The sequence below is a fragment of the Uranotaenia lowii genome, chromosome 1 (genome assembly GCF_029784155.1).
Source record: "Uranotaenia lowii strain MFRU-FL chromosome 1, ASM2978415v1, whole genome shotgun sequence".
NCBI lineage: Eukaryota > Metazoa > Arthropoda > Insecta > Diptera > Culicidae > Uranotaenia > Uranotaenia lowii.
In genome coordinates this window covers 80437758-80451481 of record NC_073691.1, presented here as the reverse complement: position 1 = coordinate 80451481, position 13724 = coordinate 80437758, and the positions used below count along the sequence as shown (strand labels likewise).

At 38.7% G+C, this 13724-nt stretch overlaps 3 protein-coding genes across 3 annotated transcripts; 2 read left to right on the top strand and 1 right to left on the bottom strand.

Moving 5' to 3' along the window:
• Positions 1-1012: 1012 nt before the first annotated feature.
• Positions 1013-1340, top strand: LOC129738978 (histone H4). The gene has a single exon (XM_055730328.1). The coding sequence runs from the start codon at positions 1019-1021 to the stop codon at positions 1328-1330; it is 312 nt and encodes a 103-aa protein (XP_055586303.1). The 5' UTR covers positions 1013-1018; the 3' UTR covers positions 1331-1340.
• An 872-nt stretch (positions 1341-2212) lies between these two features.
• On the bottom strand, positions 2213-3247 carry LOC129739107 (histone H2B-like). The gene has a single exon (XM_055730506.1). The coding sequence runs from the start codon at positions 2631-2633 to the stop codon at positions 2241-2243; it is 393 nt and encodes a 130-aa protein (XP_055586481.1). The 5' UTR covers positions 2634-3247; the 3' UTR covers positions 2213-2240.
• Positions 2751-3271, top strand: LOC129739108 (histone H2A-like). The gene has a single exon (XM_055730508.1). It carries the CDS (start codon positions 2862-2864, stop codon positions 3243-3245), a length of 384 nt encoding a protein of 127 aa, XP_055586483.1. The 5' UTR covers positions 2751-2861; the 3' UTR covers positions 3246-3271.
• Positions 3272-13724: the final 10453 nt, after the last annotated feature.

Below are 13724 nucleotides of genomic sequence, written 5' to 3'. Positions count from 1 at the left end.
TTCGTGCCAATATGAGAAAATCGGAACAGAATGGTAAGTTTTTTCTTAGATATCATTTAGTTGTGCTGGTTCTCGTCATAATACTATGCTTTTGTTTCAGATCGGCCCAGCTTCGAGGTATATTTCACGTCATCCTCCAGATATCATTCCGGAAAAGCCAGATCTGACTGGATTAGTCGCCATTATGGCGCGGAAGAACGTGAAGCTGAATTGCCACGAGCCTGGCGAAAAAGGATTTACATCAAAAAATTTTTTTAAACACGGTGATACATTACAAAAAAAAATATAATGAATAGTCCCTATATATTTCAAATAAATATAAATATTTGAATGAATTTTGTTTTCATTTTTATTGAAGAAACCAACCAAACCAAATAGCATTTACCTTTTAAATTAGTGAATGGGAAAACGGTATTATTTACTATTTTGCTAGGTGAATGCGAAAATGGTTAAGTTAACCTTTTTGCCAGGTGAATTGAAAAAAGGTAATATTTACGTTTTTGCTAGGTGAATGAAAAAAAGGTAAAATTTACCTCGAAAGAGGGGTGGAAAAAAATCACCTCGCAAAAAGGTAAATTTTACCTTTTTATTATTTTCCGTGTCTGCAATTCATCGCAATGTGGAACTGGTCTAAAATTGCCTCCATTCGGCAAACGGTCCGGAATTCAAAGTCTGAGCCGAATAGAAAAAAACTAATGGTTATTTTTAACATGGTTTTGGTGTTGTCAACTATGCCAACAGAAAATAATTCCAACATTAATGGCCTTTCTAATGATTCTTCAAATGTCATTGAAAAACAATTATTGAACACTCAAAAGATTATTTTAATTGTTCTCAGATTCACGTGTAGGTGGCAGCGGCGTCAGTATGTCAACATGAAAAAAATGTGCGAGCAAATTGACCAATCACAGACAAGCAAGGTGCGCAGAAAAGGCATAAATATGACTGACATGCAGCCGACACTTCATTCCAGTTTCAATCGTCAAGTTGCAAAGGTCATTAAATTCTAACTGTTAACATGACTGGTCGCGGTAAAGGAGGCAAAGGGCTTGGCAAGGGTGGAGCCAAGCGTCATCGAAAGGTGTTGCGCGATAACATCCAGGGCATAACGAAGCCGGCAATCCGTCGGTTGGCTCGCCGTGGCGGTGTGAAGCGTATATCCGGGCTGATATACGAAGAAACGCGTGGTGTGCTAAAGGTGTTTTTGGAAAACGTGATCCGCGATGCGGTCACCTACACTGAGCACGCCAAACGTAAGACGGTGACGGCCATGGATGTGGTGTATGCTTTGAAACGCCAAGGACGTACGTTGTACGGATTTGGTGGTTAAGTTTTTTGGCACTCGGAAAATAACAAAACGGCCCTTTTCAGGGCCACAAAATACAAGAAGAGTTGATTTTGATTTTCATCATGATATTGTCAGTACTTCAGTGAAGTAATAACAAGTACTTATAACACATCCTGCTCTTTATAAACTTCTGGTTTTGAAAAAAAACTTTCGGTTCTGCCAGAAGCTAAACCCATATTATGTAAATGTTGACAGGAGACAGGATTCAGACAGAAGTCAATGATTGATTGTTAATAACTAGCGTGTGTCTTTAATGAATGAAATTTATGGAAATGATGGATTTTCAAACCGCCTAGTTTTTCAATACTGATACTTCCGCCTACTACAATTTGATTTTGTTCTTGTTTGGCGTTTTTTGAGAAAAATGGACCGTGTGAATTCCCGGAAAAAGCAAAAAAAAAATATGTTGAAATTTCGATCAGATTTGCTGTAATGAATTTTTGAACTCACTCAAGTTTCCCTAGCATTGTTTTTTGAGAAGTTTTCCTAGCATTTTGATTCAAAGTGTTACTTAATTGTAATTGTTGAATATTTACACACGAAAACCTTTTAGGTCAAGGAAATTTTGAGTACATTCGAAACACAGTTAATACATTTTTGAACAACTGTTAAAAAAAATAATCTGAACATAGTATTTCAAAAAAAAATTTCACCGTATCGTGATAGTCACAGCGTTTCGTAAATATCAATTGTTTAGTTAGAAAAAGAAAAACTTACAAGACACGAACGGATTAGGGATGAAAATCCCAAGAAAAAAAAAGATAATTCTCGTTTTATTCAGTCAGGAAAATATTTCATGTTAAATAATGAATTCAATTTAACTCTTCTTAAATAATTGGTCGTCCTGAAAAGGACGGTTTTGGAGATGATTGTCGATTTAATAATGGCCTGCCTACTTCGAGCTGGTGTACTTGGTCACGGCTTTAGTTCCCTCGGAAACGGCATGTTTGGCCAGTTCCCCAGGAAGTAACAGCCGAACGGCGGTCTGAATTTCGCGAGAGGTCACCGTCGAACGTTTGTTGTAATGTGTGAGACGGGAGGATTCGGCGGCAATTCGCTCAAACACATCATTAACAAAACTGTTCATGATACTCATCGCCTTCGACGAAATTCCCGTATCCGGATGAACTTGCTTCAACACCTTGAAGATGTACATCGAATAACTCTCCCGGCGACGAGTACGACGGGTCTTCTTCTCGGTCTTTACGATGTTTTTCTGGGCTTTGCCAGCTTTTTTCACCGCTGTTGCTGCCGTAGCTGCTTTGGGACTTGATTTCGGAGCCATCTTTCTCGGTCAACTGTTGGAACACGACTGATGAAAATTCGGACGAAAATTCCACTTTTGTCACTTTTTCACCCCTCGAGTTTGCTCCGCCTCTCGTACAGTAAGCCACGCCTTTCCGATCGCAATTCGAGCGAATCAATTACACAAAAAGGCAAATTTTGGAAAATTTAGTTTTACGTTTTCAATTTGTAAATCGATAAGTCATTGTTAATACAGATATCCTAAATAATGTCTGGTCGAGGTAAAGGTGGCAAAGTTAAAGCCAAGCCGAAGTCCCGTTCGTCGCGAGCCGGATTACAGTTTCCGGTTGGTCGCATCCATCGCCTCATGCGGAAAGGCAACTATGCCGAACGCGTGGGTGGAGGAGCTCCCGTATACCTGGCTGCGGTAATGGAATATTTGGCCGCTGAAGTCCTGGAGCTGGCCGGAAATGCTGCCCGTGACAACAAAAAAACCCGTATCATTCCCCGGCATCTTCAGCTGGCCATTCGTAACGACGAAGAACTCAACAAGTTGCTGGCCGGTGTAACTATTGCCCAGGGTGGAGTATTGCCGAATATTCAGGCGGTTTTGTTGCCCAAGAAGACGGATAAAAAAACAGCTACACCTTAAGTTTATTTATTAAGCTTAATCTTCATAATGAATAAATTAAATTCATATTAAAAATTTGCGTTCTCATTAGAATTCGAAAATCAAAATCCGTCTTTTTCAGGACGCATCAAAATAATCCTTGAAAGAGTTTAATGAATTATCGATTTCCAGGTTAAACTAATTATCGGTTTACCATTTCCTGTGACATGGTTCTATTTGGTTTGTTGTTTTTTTCTTTGCTGTTAGTTGGCTGGGGCCTATTTGGTTTGTTTTGATTTAAGATTGTGGGGGCGGGAGGGCTTTTCTCGCTGTATCAAAACATCGAATTCTGATTGGATAATTTTCTTACTAGAATAGTGAAAACTGGGCTGCTAGATACATGATTCTGTTTTCATTTCCAAATCAGTCGAAAAGTTATTAAACATTGAATATGCCACTGCACTGTTATTTTGGAATTTAAAATCTTTTAATTGAAAAACATTTTAACTTCCGCGTTTTGGTTATCCCTCAAGGCAGTAAGTGCTAACAATTGCATTATGGATTTTATTTTAAACAATCTTATTATTCATCATAGTAACTGAAAAGCTACATTTAATTTAATAAATAACAAAATCTTATTTTACTTGGTAATATTTTAAAAGATTTTCTCGAAATAAGACATTATTATTTCCCGATTTCATTCAGATCACTTCAGAATGGTTAACCAGTTTGGAAATGGTCGATTTGCATGCAGCCCAAGCTAGCCGCTTTTCTCCAGGGATGTTTGCAACTTTTTTTAAACGATTTATTTTTTTTACACGTATACACAATAATTATTATTTTAGGAAAGAATCCTGTGTATTATGTTCCATCTCCATAATTAACTTCAACCCAACCGAAGTTCAGAAAATATAATACATTTTTACACCACTGCTAACAAACGTCAAATCATGTTTACAAAAAAAACATCGCATACATGCTCCCAGAAGGAAAACCAAGTTTGAGTAATTATCGTTGGAATCGAACCCAATTAACTTTTGAGAAATATTTCTGAATCTGAGTTGCTTTCATCTAGCGAGTTCACGCTAGCTCTTAATTGGGGTGAAACTGACTCGTTATGGCGAGCCCCCACAATCTGTCAGATAACGGGTCATTTGGTCGGATCAATACATATTGTGTCGCCAGTCCAGCGCTGTAAAATCAGTTGAGCGACAATGGATTTTTCTCAGAGTAGGTAAGTTAAACCTAACGTCGGAAGTAGTGCGCTGGAATCGTACGGTGACCCGCCATCCAGCGCACTACTTCCGACGTTAGGTTTAACTTACCTACTCCGAGAAAAATCCATTGTCGCTCAACTGATTTTACAGTTTTTCCCTGTAACGACAATATTACCTCTTATTTCGAAAAGCTCGATAAATAGGGTAGTTTCAGATGTTGTCATACACGCAAATTTTTGACTACTTTTTTTTTTGTTTCGATTATAGTCGATTTACCATCTTTATGGCATTCGTGACTTTATCAACGTTGCCGTTGGCGGATCGTTATTGAAAAACTTATCCGGTGTTGGATGTTTACTCTTGGGCTCGAACTCATGGACATCGGCTCAGGAGACAACAGACTTTCCAAATGAGCTATATCACAAGCCCCCAACTTTTGGCTACCTCTTAACGTACTTATGACCTGTTATCGAATAAGACTGGTGACCTCCTTTTTTCGAATAAACTCATCCTTTACCCTTTAAGGGGTACTCAGCATGATAATGCTTTAGCGGATCAAAATTACCCCTTATTTGAAAAGCTTGCGCTGGATAGAGATGTGAGCAGTGGCTTGTGGAATTGGGAAGAAAATAATGCAATGAAATGTCCAACCAAAATAAAACTAAACAAAAAACATCATGTATTATATGAAAAAAATTGTTAGTTAATATTTTAGGAAAATTCTAAATGCCGGGTCCTTCGTCGCGAGTTTTTTTTGTCCGAAATTTCCATCGTTTGCCATGGACCTTTTTTTTTTAAAATTATTGAAAAACTTATCCGATACAACTGTGATCGACGTTTACTCTTGGGCGGCAGTCTTTGATTGATTTGTGATGTCATAACGCATGTTAAAGCACCAATTTTTGGGTTTTTTTTTCAAATTAAATTTTTTCTGTCAAAAATGTTTTTAAAGAAAAGGCATAAGGGAGCTGCATACATTGAGGGGTTACAAATACTACAAACAATTCTACTTGAAATCATAAAAATTAATGTTTGGATGGATGCAATTTTGAAATTCACAAATTCGTGATGCAAAACAATCATATTCCAGCATATGGAATATGTATATTTTAAAGGTAAATCTTTAATTTGCATTTTAGCGCCGACTGGTAACTGAATTATTTATTTATTCAAAAAAAAAATGGTGATTGTACGAAAAACATTTTTAGACCAACAGTGTTGGTATAGGTATAGGCTATTAAAATCAATATAAAGTTTGTAGATGATATCATTAAGCCAATCCGTGATACTGGGTAAAGTTTTTTACGACATCGAAAAATAACAAATTTTGTGCATACCGTCAAATTGGGCAACACACTTTTCAACTTCAATGGCTTTTAAAATCTTAATGCCCACATATAATCGTACCTCTTGTACATCAAAAGTTTTAAGGTTGATGGTGTGTAACATCAATCTCCGACAGAAAGTCACCCGTCAAAGGACTGCGCCACCAAAACTGAGATTTGGTCTGACCGGCGAGGCCACCGCGTCTTGACTGAGGATGACCGTTGAACTGCTCGATTAAGCTCTCGCGGGATTGCGTGCTGTGCGTCGCACTTACTCATACATCTGCACAGTATACATCAAACCGCTCGAGTCTACTAAGAAAAAGGGGTAAGTTGCAACAAACTCTGTAAATAATGAAAAATCAAATGAAAACGTTTGTAAATTTATAGTTTTTGTTATATTTGTGATGTCATTTTTTTGTGATGTGATTTTTCTGTCAAAACTGTTTTTAAGAAAATAGTGTTAATCTGCTACATACATTTAGGGGTAAAAAATACTACAAAATATTCTATTATCTTAAATCATGTAATTAAATCTTAGGATGGATGAAATTATAATGTTAACAAGCAAAATAATCATTTCCCAGCATAGGGAAACGAGATTTAGTTCTGATTTGCATTTTGTTGCATTGTGCCCCAGACAGGAAACTGAATTATTAAAAAATATTTATAAACAAAAATGTGGTGATTGTCCGAAAAACATTTTTACACCATTAGTGTTGGTAAAGGATAACGGAAGCAATATAAAGTATGTAAGGTGATATCATTAAGCCAATCCGTCATACTGGGTAAAGTTTTTTACGGCTTCGAAAATTGTAAAAAATTGTACATGTATTGCTCGATTTTTTTTTATTGATTTCAAAAACTCTTTCACGGTGTTAAAAATTATGTCATCTGTCGTATCTGACCGGTTATTATCCAGAAGAGGTTGAGTGTCCTCCATTGATCGAATACTTAAATTCAAACATCTTATTTCCTTTATTCACTAACCTATCCTGTCTAATCTATTTTCAACTGCATTCCTTTACTGCTCTTTATCAACTGCCTTTCCTTTCAACCTTCTCTCACTCACCATGATCTCTCTCCTACGTGTATATACTCTCCTTGATTATTTGTTGCTCTTGAGCAAATCGCTCACTGTGGGACACATATTGTATTTCGTATAATCCAAAAATATATATTTATATATATATTCAAAAGTTACTCAATAATATCTCCAAATAATTATATTCTTATTTATTTATCTACAATATTCTCTACATCATCATCAATTTGTTATCCTTCAATTATAACTTTATTACAGTACTAGCTGATCCCGTACGAACTTCGTTTCGCATTTAACTTTAACACTGATAATTTTGTATTTGGTTGGTAATTGGGACGAATTTTCACCAAAACATTGCTTAAAATGTTAAACAGAATTTGCAAGCGTTCTATTTGCTAACGGAAATTTAAAATAAGAAACTGATTGACCGTCGAAAAGAACTCTCGTGTACGAATTTTTGTCTTTTTCGGATGCATCACAACGAATTATGTCTAAAATATTAACGACCCGTTTTCTGTCGTCTGATTAAAAATTTTAATTCATATATCAATTGTCCGCTTTGTAAAACACCCGTGAATGAATTTTTGTCTGGCTCTCATGCATAATAAAACAATTATTGCAAAAACATTATACAGCACATGTGGACGACCCCTTTTTCTGTCGTCTAATAGAAAGTTTGTTATCAGGAATCGATTCCTTGCCCTGCAAAACTCTCGTGTTTAAGTTTTTGCCTCGATATGATGCCTAACAACGTTATTATTGCAAAAAAAAAAAAATTAGAAAATATTACGACGAACCCTTTTACTGATTCCTTGTCAAAATTTGACACGTGAAATCAATAACATGTGCTGTAAAACTCCCATGTGCAAATTTTCATTATAATCCGATGAATAATTAAGACAATGGAGCTTATTCTGAGAGTCACGTGACGTGATGTGCAAAATTTCACATCGTTGTGCCGACTCCAGAAACCACTCTAGGCTAGAAGTTTCAGCTCAGAATAACCCCCAATATAGCAAAAACAGTGAAAATATAATATGGACGACAATTTTCGCAGACTCCTAACTCGAGATTTGAAATCTGAAACAATTGCGCGTCTCTCAAAAATTCTATGTGGAAATTTTCATCTCTATCCAATGCATGATAACGTCAATATAGCTAAATTTGATAACTGGAATCGATTGCCCGTTCCTTAAAATCCTCGTCTGCAAATTTTCATCTCTATCCAACGCATAATAACGCCAATATAGTGAAAACATTAAAAAGTTGATATGGACGACCCCTGACCCTTAATTTAATACCAGGAATCGATTGCTCGTCCCTCAAAACACTCTAGTGCAAATTTTCATATCAATCCAATGCCTAATAACGTCAATATAGTGGAAACACTGAATAGTTCATATGGACGACCCCTTTTGCCGACCCCTGACCCTAAATTTGATAACTGTAATCGTTTGCTCGTCTCTCAAAACACTCATGTGCAAATTTTCATCACAATCCGATGGAAAATAACGTCAATAACGTGAAAACAATATTTGTCTTGTATGGACGACCCCCTTCAGAAGGGGTCGCCCAAAAATCTAAAAACATTTTTCATCATTCCTGGTCCTAATGAGCATCCATGCCAAATTTCAGATCTCTAGCTCTTAAGACGGCTGAGTCTATAGAGGACAAACAAACAAACAAATCCACAGAAATTGCTTTTTATATAATAGATATTGAAATAAAAATTTAACAAATGTTGCATCTAACACTGCTGATGCATGATGCCTCGTTTGACGGTACAAAATTCATGTATGTAATGTAGACTTGCCGAAAAATGTCGATTTAATGATAGCATATGCGCCTAGATGATATGCAAAAGGATGTGTTTTTCAAGTGGTAAGAAACAAGAACTGCAATTGCTTTGGCTAAGCTAAATCGAACAGTCGAGCAGTCACTTAAAGCAATTGCTTCGGTTGTTATGAATATAAATAGTTTGATTTGGCAGCTATTTTCTCGGTCAGAAGCTTTTACATTTAGAACAAGCTAGTTTGGTATGTATAAAGCCCAAATCGGAAGCAAATGCTTGGCAAATCTCCTGGCAACTACTCTTTTTTCTAAGCATGATCGGTAGCGGACTTTTCAAATTAAAAATTCTTTTATAGCGTCATAAATGTATCATTTTTTTTTTTTTTTTTACATTAAATAAGTTTTATTTCACCTTAAATTTTTGTACATAGCAAATTTTTAACAGTTCAAGTGTTCTGCGAATAAGCAACTCATCTTTGATTTTTTTTTATTTACATAGGTACATTTAGATATGATTCTTCAAGAGGCAATATGATGGAGGCAATGAGTTATCATTTTTTTTTTTAAATTATTTAAATATAACTACCTACTTAACCTAATTAATTAACCTAAGGTTTCCAGTTCTCGGATGATAGCATGTTCAGAGGCGAGGCACCTCTCTCCAAATCTTTCGTTGTAATTTTGAAATTTCGTCTGGAGGGTATCCAGGCAAGCCCTTTCGTGAACCTCGACTGTTCTCGTCCAGGGAGGTAGATTTAGGATCATCTTTAAGACCTTGTTTTGGATGCGTTGGAGTCGTAACCTATGGGTCTGAGCACAACTTTTCCACACTGGTACAGCATACTCAATGGTAGGGTAGATGATTTGCTTATATACAGCCAATTTGTTCTCTAGTCTCAGTTTCGATGTTCTGCATATCAACGGGTACAAGGACCGGATTAATAAGTTACATTTGGTGATGATTTTTTCAACGTGTGCTCTGAATATCAGATGACTGTCCAAGGTAAGGCCCAAGTAAACTACTTCATTTGACCAATCGATAGTGGAGAGACCAAATCGAATTTTGACGTTGTCAGCTGGTATGAGTTTTGGGGATCTCGAATGCGGAAATATGATGGTTTGAGTTTTAGTAGCATTTATGACAATTTTCCAACTTTTATAGTATTCTGTCAGGGTGTCAAGGCCTTCTTGGAGACTGTTTGTCAGAGTGCGGATGATTCGACCTTTGTACATTATAGCTGTATCATCAGCGAATTGAGACAACACGCCACCACCAGGGAGCGATGGGATATCAGCGGTGTATATATTATACAGAATAGGTCCCAAAATGCTTCCTTGAGGGACACCAGCCACAATGTTGTATTTTTCTGAACAAGCCCCATGAAGGGAGACTCTGAATGCTCGACCAGAGAGATAACTTTTGATTATCTTAATAAGATAGTCAGGGAAATTGTATCGCTTCATTTTAAAGATCAATCCTTCATGCCACACATTGTCGAAGGCTTTTTCGATGTCCAAAAGTGCCATTGCTGTCGTTTTAGAAACTGACTTGTTGTGCCGGATGTTGTTATAGACTCGGGCGAGCTGATGAATTGTTGACCTTCCCCTACGAAACCCAAACTGCTCTTCAGGTAAAACACCGTTTGTATCGACACACGTCAAAATCCGGGTTTGCACGGCTTTCTCGAAAAGCTTAGATAAAGAGGATAGTAGACTTATTGGTCGATAGCTTTTTGGGATGGAAGGATCTTTCCCAGGTTTCAGAACTGGAATCACTTTAGCCAACTTCCAATCTGAAGGAAAGTAGGAAAGTTCCCAGCACCGGTTAAATATTTTGGCAATGAAAGCGAATGATTCACGGCTTAAATGTTTGAGTTCGATGTTGAATGTATTGTCAAAACCGGGAGCCTTCATATTCTTAGATACTTTTACAAATCCCATTAATTCTTCCGCAGTGACTCGAGATTCCTGAGGAACTGAGCTGTGACATTGGTCGATGAAGAAAACCCCTTCAGCAACGTCCCGTTCGTAAGGACTAAGGATGTGTTGTCCTAGGTTGTGCGACAATACAAACTGTTGCCCCAATGCATTTGCTTTTTCTAAAGGGGATATTAAAAGATGACCTTCCCCAGAGTCACCAGATGACAACAGAGGAGGGACTGGTTTAGGTTTCTTTTTAAGGATCTTTGTAAGCTTCCAAAAGGGCTTAGAGTACGGATGGATTTGACGAATTTTTTGTTGGAACTGTTTGTTACGAAGATCTTCGATCCTCACCTGGATAATTTTTGTAAGGTTACGAGTCATGGTCTTTTTATGAAGGTCACCAGATCTTTGATACTGACGCCGATAAATATTACGCAGTCTGATAAGGTGTTTCGTTGTGCTATCGATTTGGAGAGAGGTACTCACCTGGGCCTGTTCTGTTGGGACCGTCCTATTCCGGGCTGCTACGATTGATTGCTGGAGGGATTCCAGCGCCTGATCGACCTCTGTTGGGGATTCCAAGGGTTGTTCGAAATCGACGTTTTCCTGGACTAGTCGCTGGAAAACTGGCCAGTTGGCTCGATGGTAATTGCGCCGGGAATGCGATGGCACCGAGTTGGTTGAAGCACCGACTTTCAGCAATACAGGATAGTGGTCTGATGATAACTCCTCGAAGACGACTGGGGTTTCAGCGCAAGCCATGTTAGTTAAGAAGATATCCAAGGTACTGTGGATCCCTGATCTAGAGATCCTGGTTGGGTTGTCAGGTGCCAAGATGTTGTAGTGACCAATTTCAAAATCCTCCGCTAATATTATGCCATTTTGATTTCGACGATGGTTGCCCCAAACTTCGTGTCTTGCATTGAGATCTCCTGCTATGATGAATTTCGAACTACGACGAGTCAGTTTGGCCAAATCGTTGCGTAACAGAACGGAAGAGCCGTCCCTGGTTCTGGCTTGCTTGGGACAGTATGCTGTGATGATTGTGATCGAACCAAGCGATGTTGAAACTTCCACTCCGATGGCTTCAATAATTTTAAGATTGAAGCTTGAGAGTAGGCGGCATTCGATGTTGCGCCTCACTGCAACAGCTACCCCTCCACCCCCGGAGCTGGTTCGATCAAGCCTTACGAGCCGATAATCCGGAAGAAAGATGTTAATATTTGGTTTGAGATGTGTTTCGGTGATGGCAACGATGTCAACTTCCTTTTCCTTGAGGAAGTCGAGAAACTCAAATTGCTTATTCCGTAAGGAGCAAGCGTTCCAGTTAACGATTCGAATTACTTCACGATCCATATTTGTTCACAAGTTGGAGGGCAGCATGAAGCTGTTCGGATCTAGTTTTACAGGTTCGTAGAATGATGATTACTTCCGCAACGAGTGATACTAGCTCTTCCGACGTGAAAGGAGTATCGTCAATCTTCTGTCCAGATGTCACATGAGCGTAACTCAGACCTGGTGGAGGAGAGAAGGCTAGGTTAGGTTGTTCAGCTGCAGCAGTGAGGCGATGCTGGACTGTTCGATTCGGGAAAGCTTCATTGTTGATTGTAGGCTGCCTAATGATGCTTGCATTAGGTATTTGTTGATTGTTGAGGGGAAGCGGGTCCAAATTTGGAACCTGCCTGCGAGGTTGCAGTAAAGGAAAATGCTCCACAGAGAGCGCTGGAGGAGCACGAGCACCGCTATGGCGTCCGGGCTGGTTTTTCGTTGATGCTTTCTGCCGAATGCGCAAAAACTCAGCACGCTTGGGACATTCTCGATTGGAGGCTCGATGATTTCCGTTACAGTTGGCACATTTCGTTTCACTGTCATCTGGTTGATCACAGTCCGCCGTGGGGTGAGATGCAGCACATATGTCACAACGAGGATTCATACTGCAGTTTTTCGTTCCGTGTCCGAACCACAGACAGTTGTTGCATTGCGTTACGGCACGGTGTTGCGGTCGATACAGCTCCCACGTAACGATAATACGGAAAAGGTCTCGAATTTGTTTTAGGGCTCCGACGGAGGTGGTGCCCCTGATGAAATGAATCAAGAAAAGTTGATCCCTAAAACTTGCTTCAGCACCAACAGGAGACCGACGAGCGATTGGAAAAACTGCTTGCGGTTTCAGACCAATTTTTTCCAGTTCTGACTTTACGTCGTCTTCTTTGAAGGGCGGCAGACCACGCAGCACCACTTTCAATGGCTTCGTCGATTGAATGTCATGGGTGTAAAAGTTAATGGTATTCTTGGTTAAAAACGCACCGACTTTCTCGTATTCTTCCAGATTGGAGCACACAATTTTTGTACCAACACTGCACAACTTGAAGCACGGTCTTAAATTTTGTTTCGAGAGCTCAGTTTCGAGCTTCGTAACTTCCTTGAATGGAGTGAAATAGGGAGGAACTCGTTCCTTTTTAGCGATGACGTCTCCACATCCAGATTCTTCTGGGAGCATCGAGAACCGATTACTCATTAATAACTGGCTGTTTGCATCACTGGATGGTGTTTCCGTTTGGGTGCGGGCCTTTTTCGAGGGGCCTCCGGCGGGAGGAGCACTGGAACGATTGCGTCCCATTGATTTTCTTTTCGCGTGCTGAAGTAAACACGCCAAAGCAGGCGACGACGACGATAACGGGTCCAACGCGCAGAGAAAAGAGAGAATGAACAAACTTTTGTGGTACAATCACTAGAGAGAACTAGAACTTTACTCTTCCACGGTCGCGCAACGAATGATAAATGTATCAAATAAGCAATACAATTTAAATAGCCACTCCGATTTTTGTTTATTCATGTTTGAATAAACAAAAAATATAAGTCAAAGAAAACCTTACTTTTTTTTATATTTTTGGCGTTGTATTAAATGATTCGTCTTGGTCTTACATGAAATTGAGCAAATCAAATAGTAAATATTATAAATTGCCCGGATTTATTCGGAGTACAACTTGAGAAAAGTTACCGTAAATAGTGAACAAGTCCGGCCCGAACTTGGAAGAATATTTTATTCAAACGATTTCTTCAAGTTTTTAACAATATGAAATTTTTTTATTCTTAGAAATCTTAAATATGATTTGGCTAACAAACTGTTTCTTGATTGTTAGACCAATTGGAATTGCCCCTATCACACGAAATACCCCTTACAGCACGCAGCGAAAAGTAGTAGGTACCATTGGAATAA

Excerpts from the sequence above, each read along its gene's own strand:
- LOC129738978 (XM_055730328.1), top strand. The coding sequence starts at position 1,019 with ATGACTGGTCGCGGTAAAGGAGGCAAAGGGCTTGGCAAGGGTGGAGCC.
- LOC129739107 (XM_055730506.1), bottom strand. The coding sequence starts at position 2,633 with ATGGCTCCGAAATCAAGTCCCAAAGCAGCTACGGCAGCAACAGCGGTG.
- LOC129739108 (XM_055730508.1), top strand. The coding sequence starts at position 2,862 with ATGTCTGGTCGAGGTAAAGGTGGCAAAGTTAAAGCCAAGCCGAAGTCC.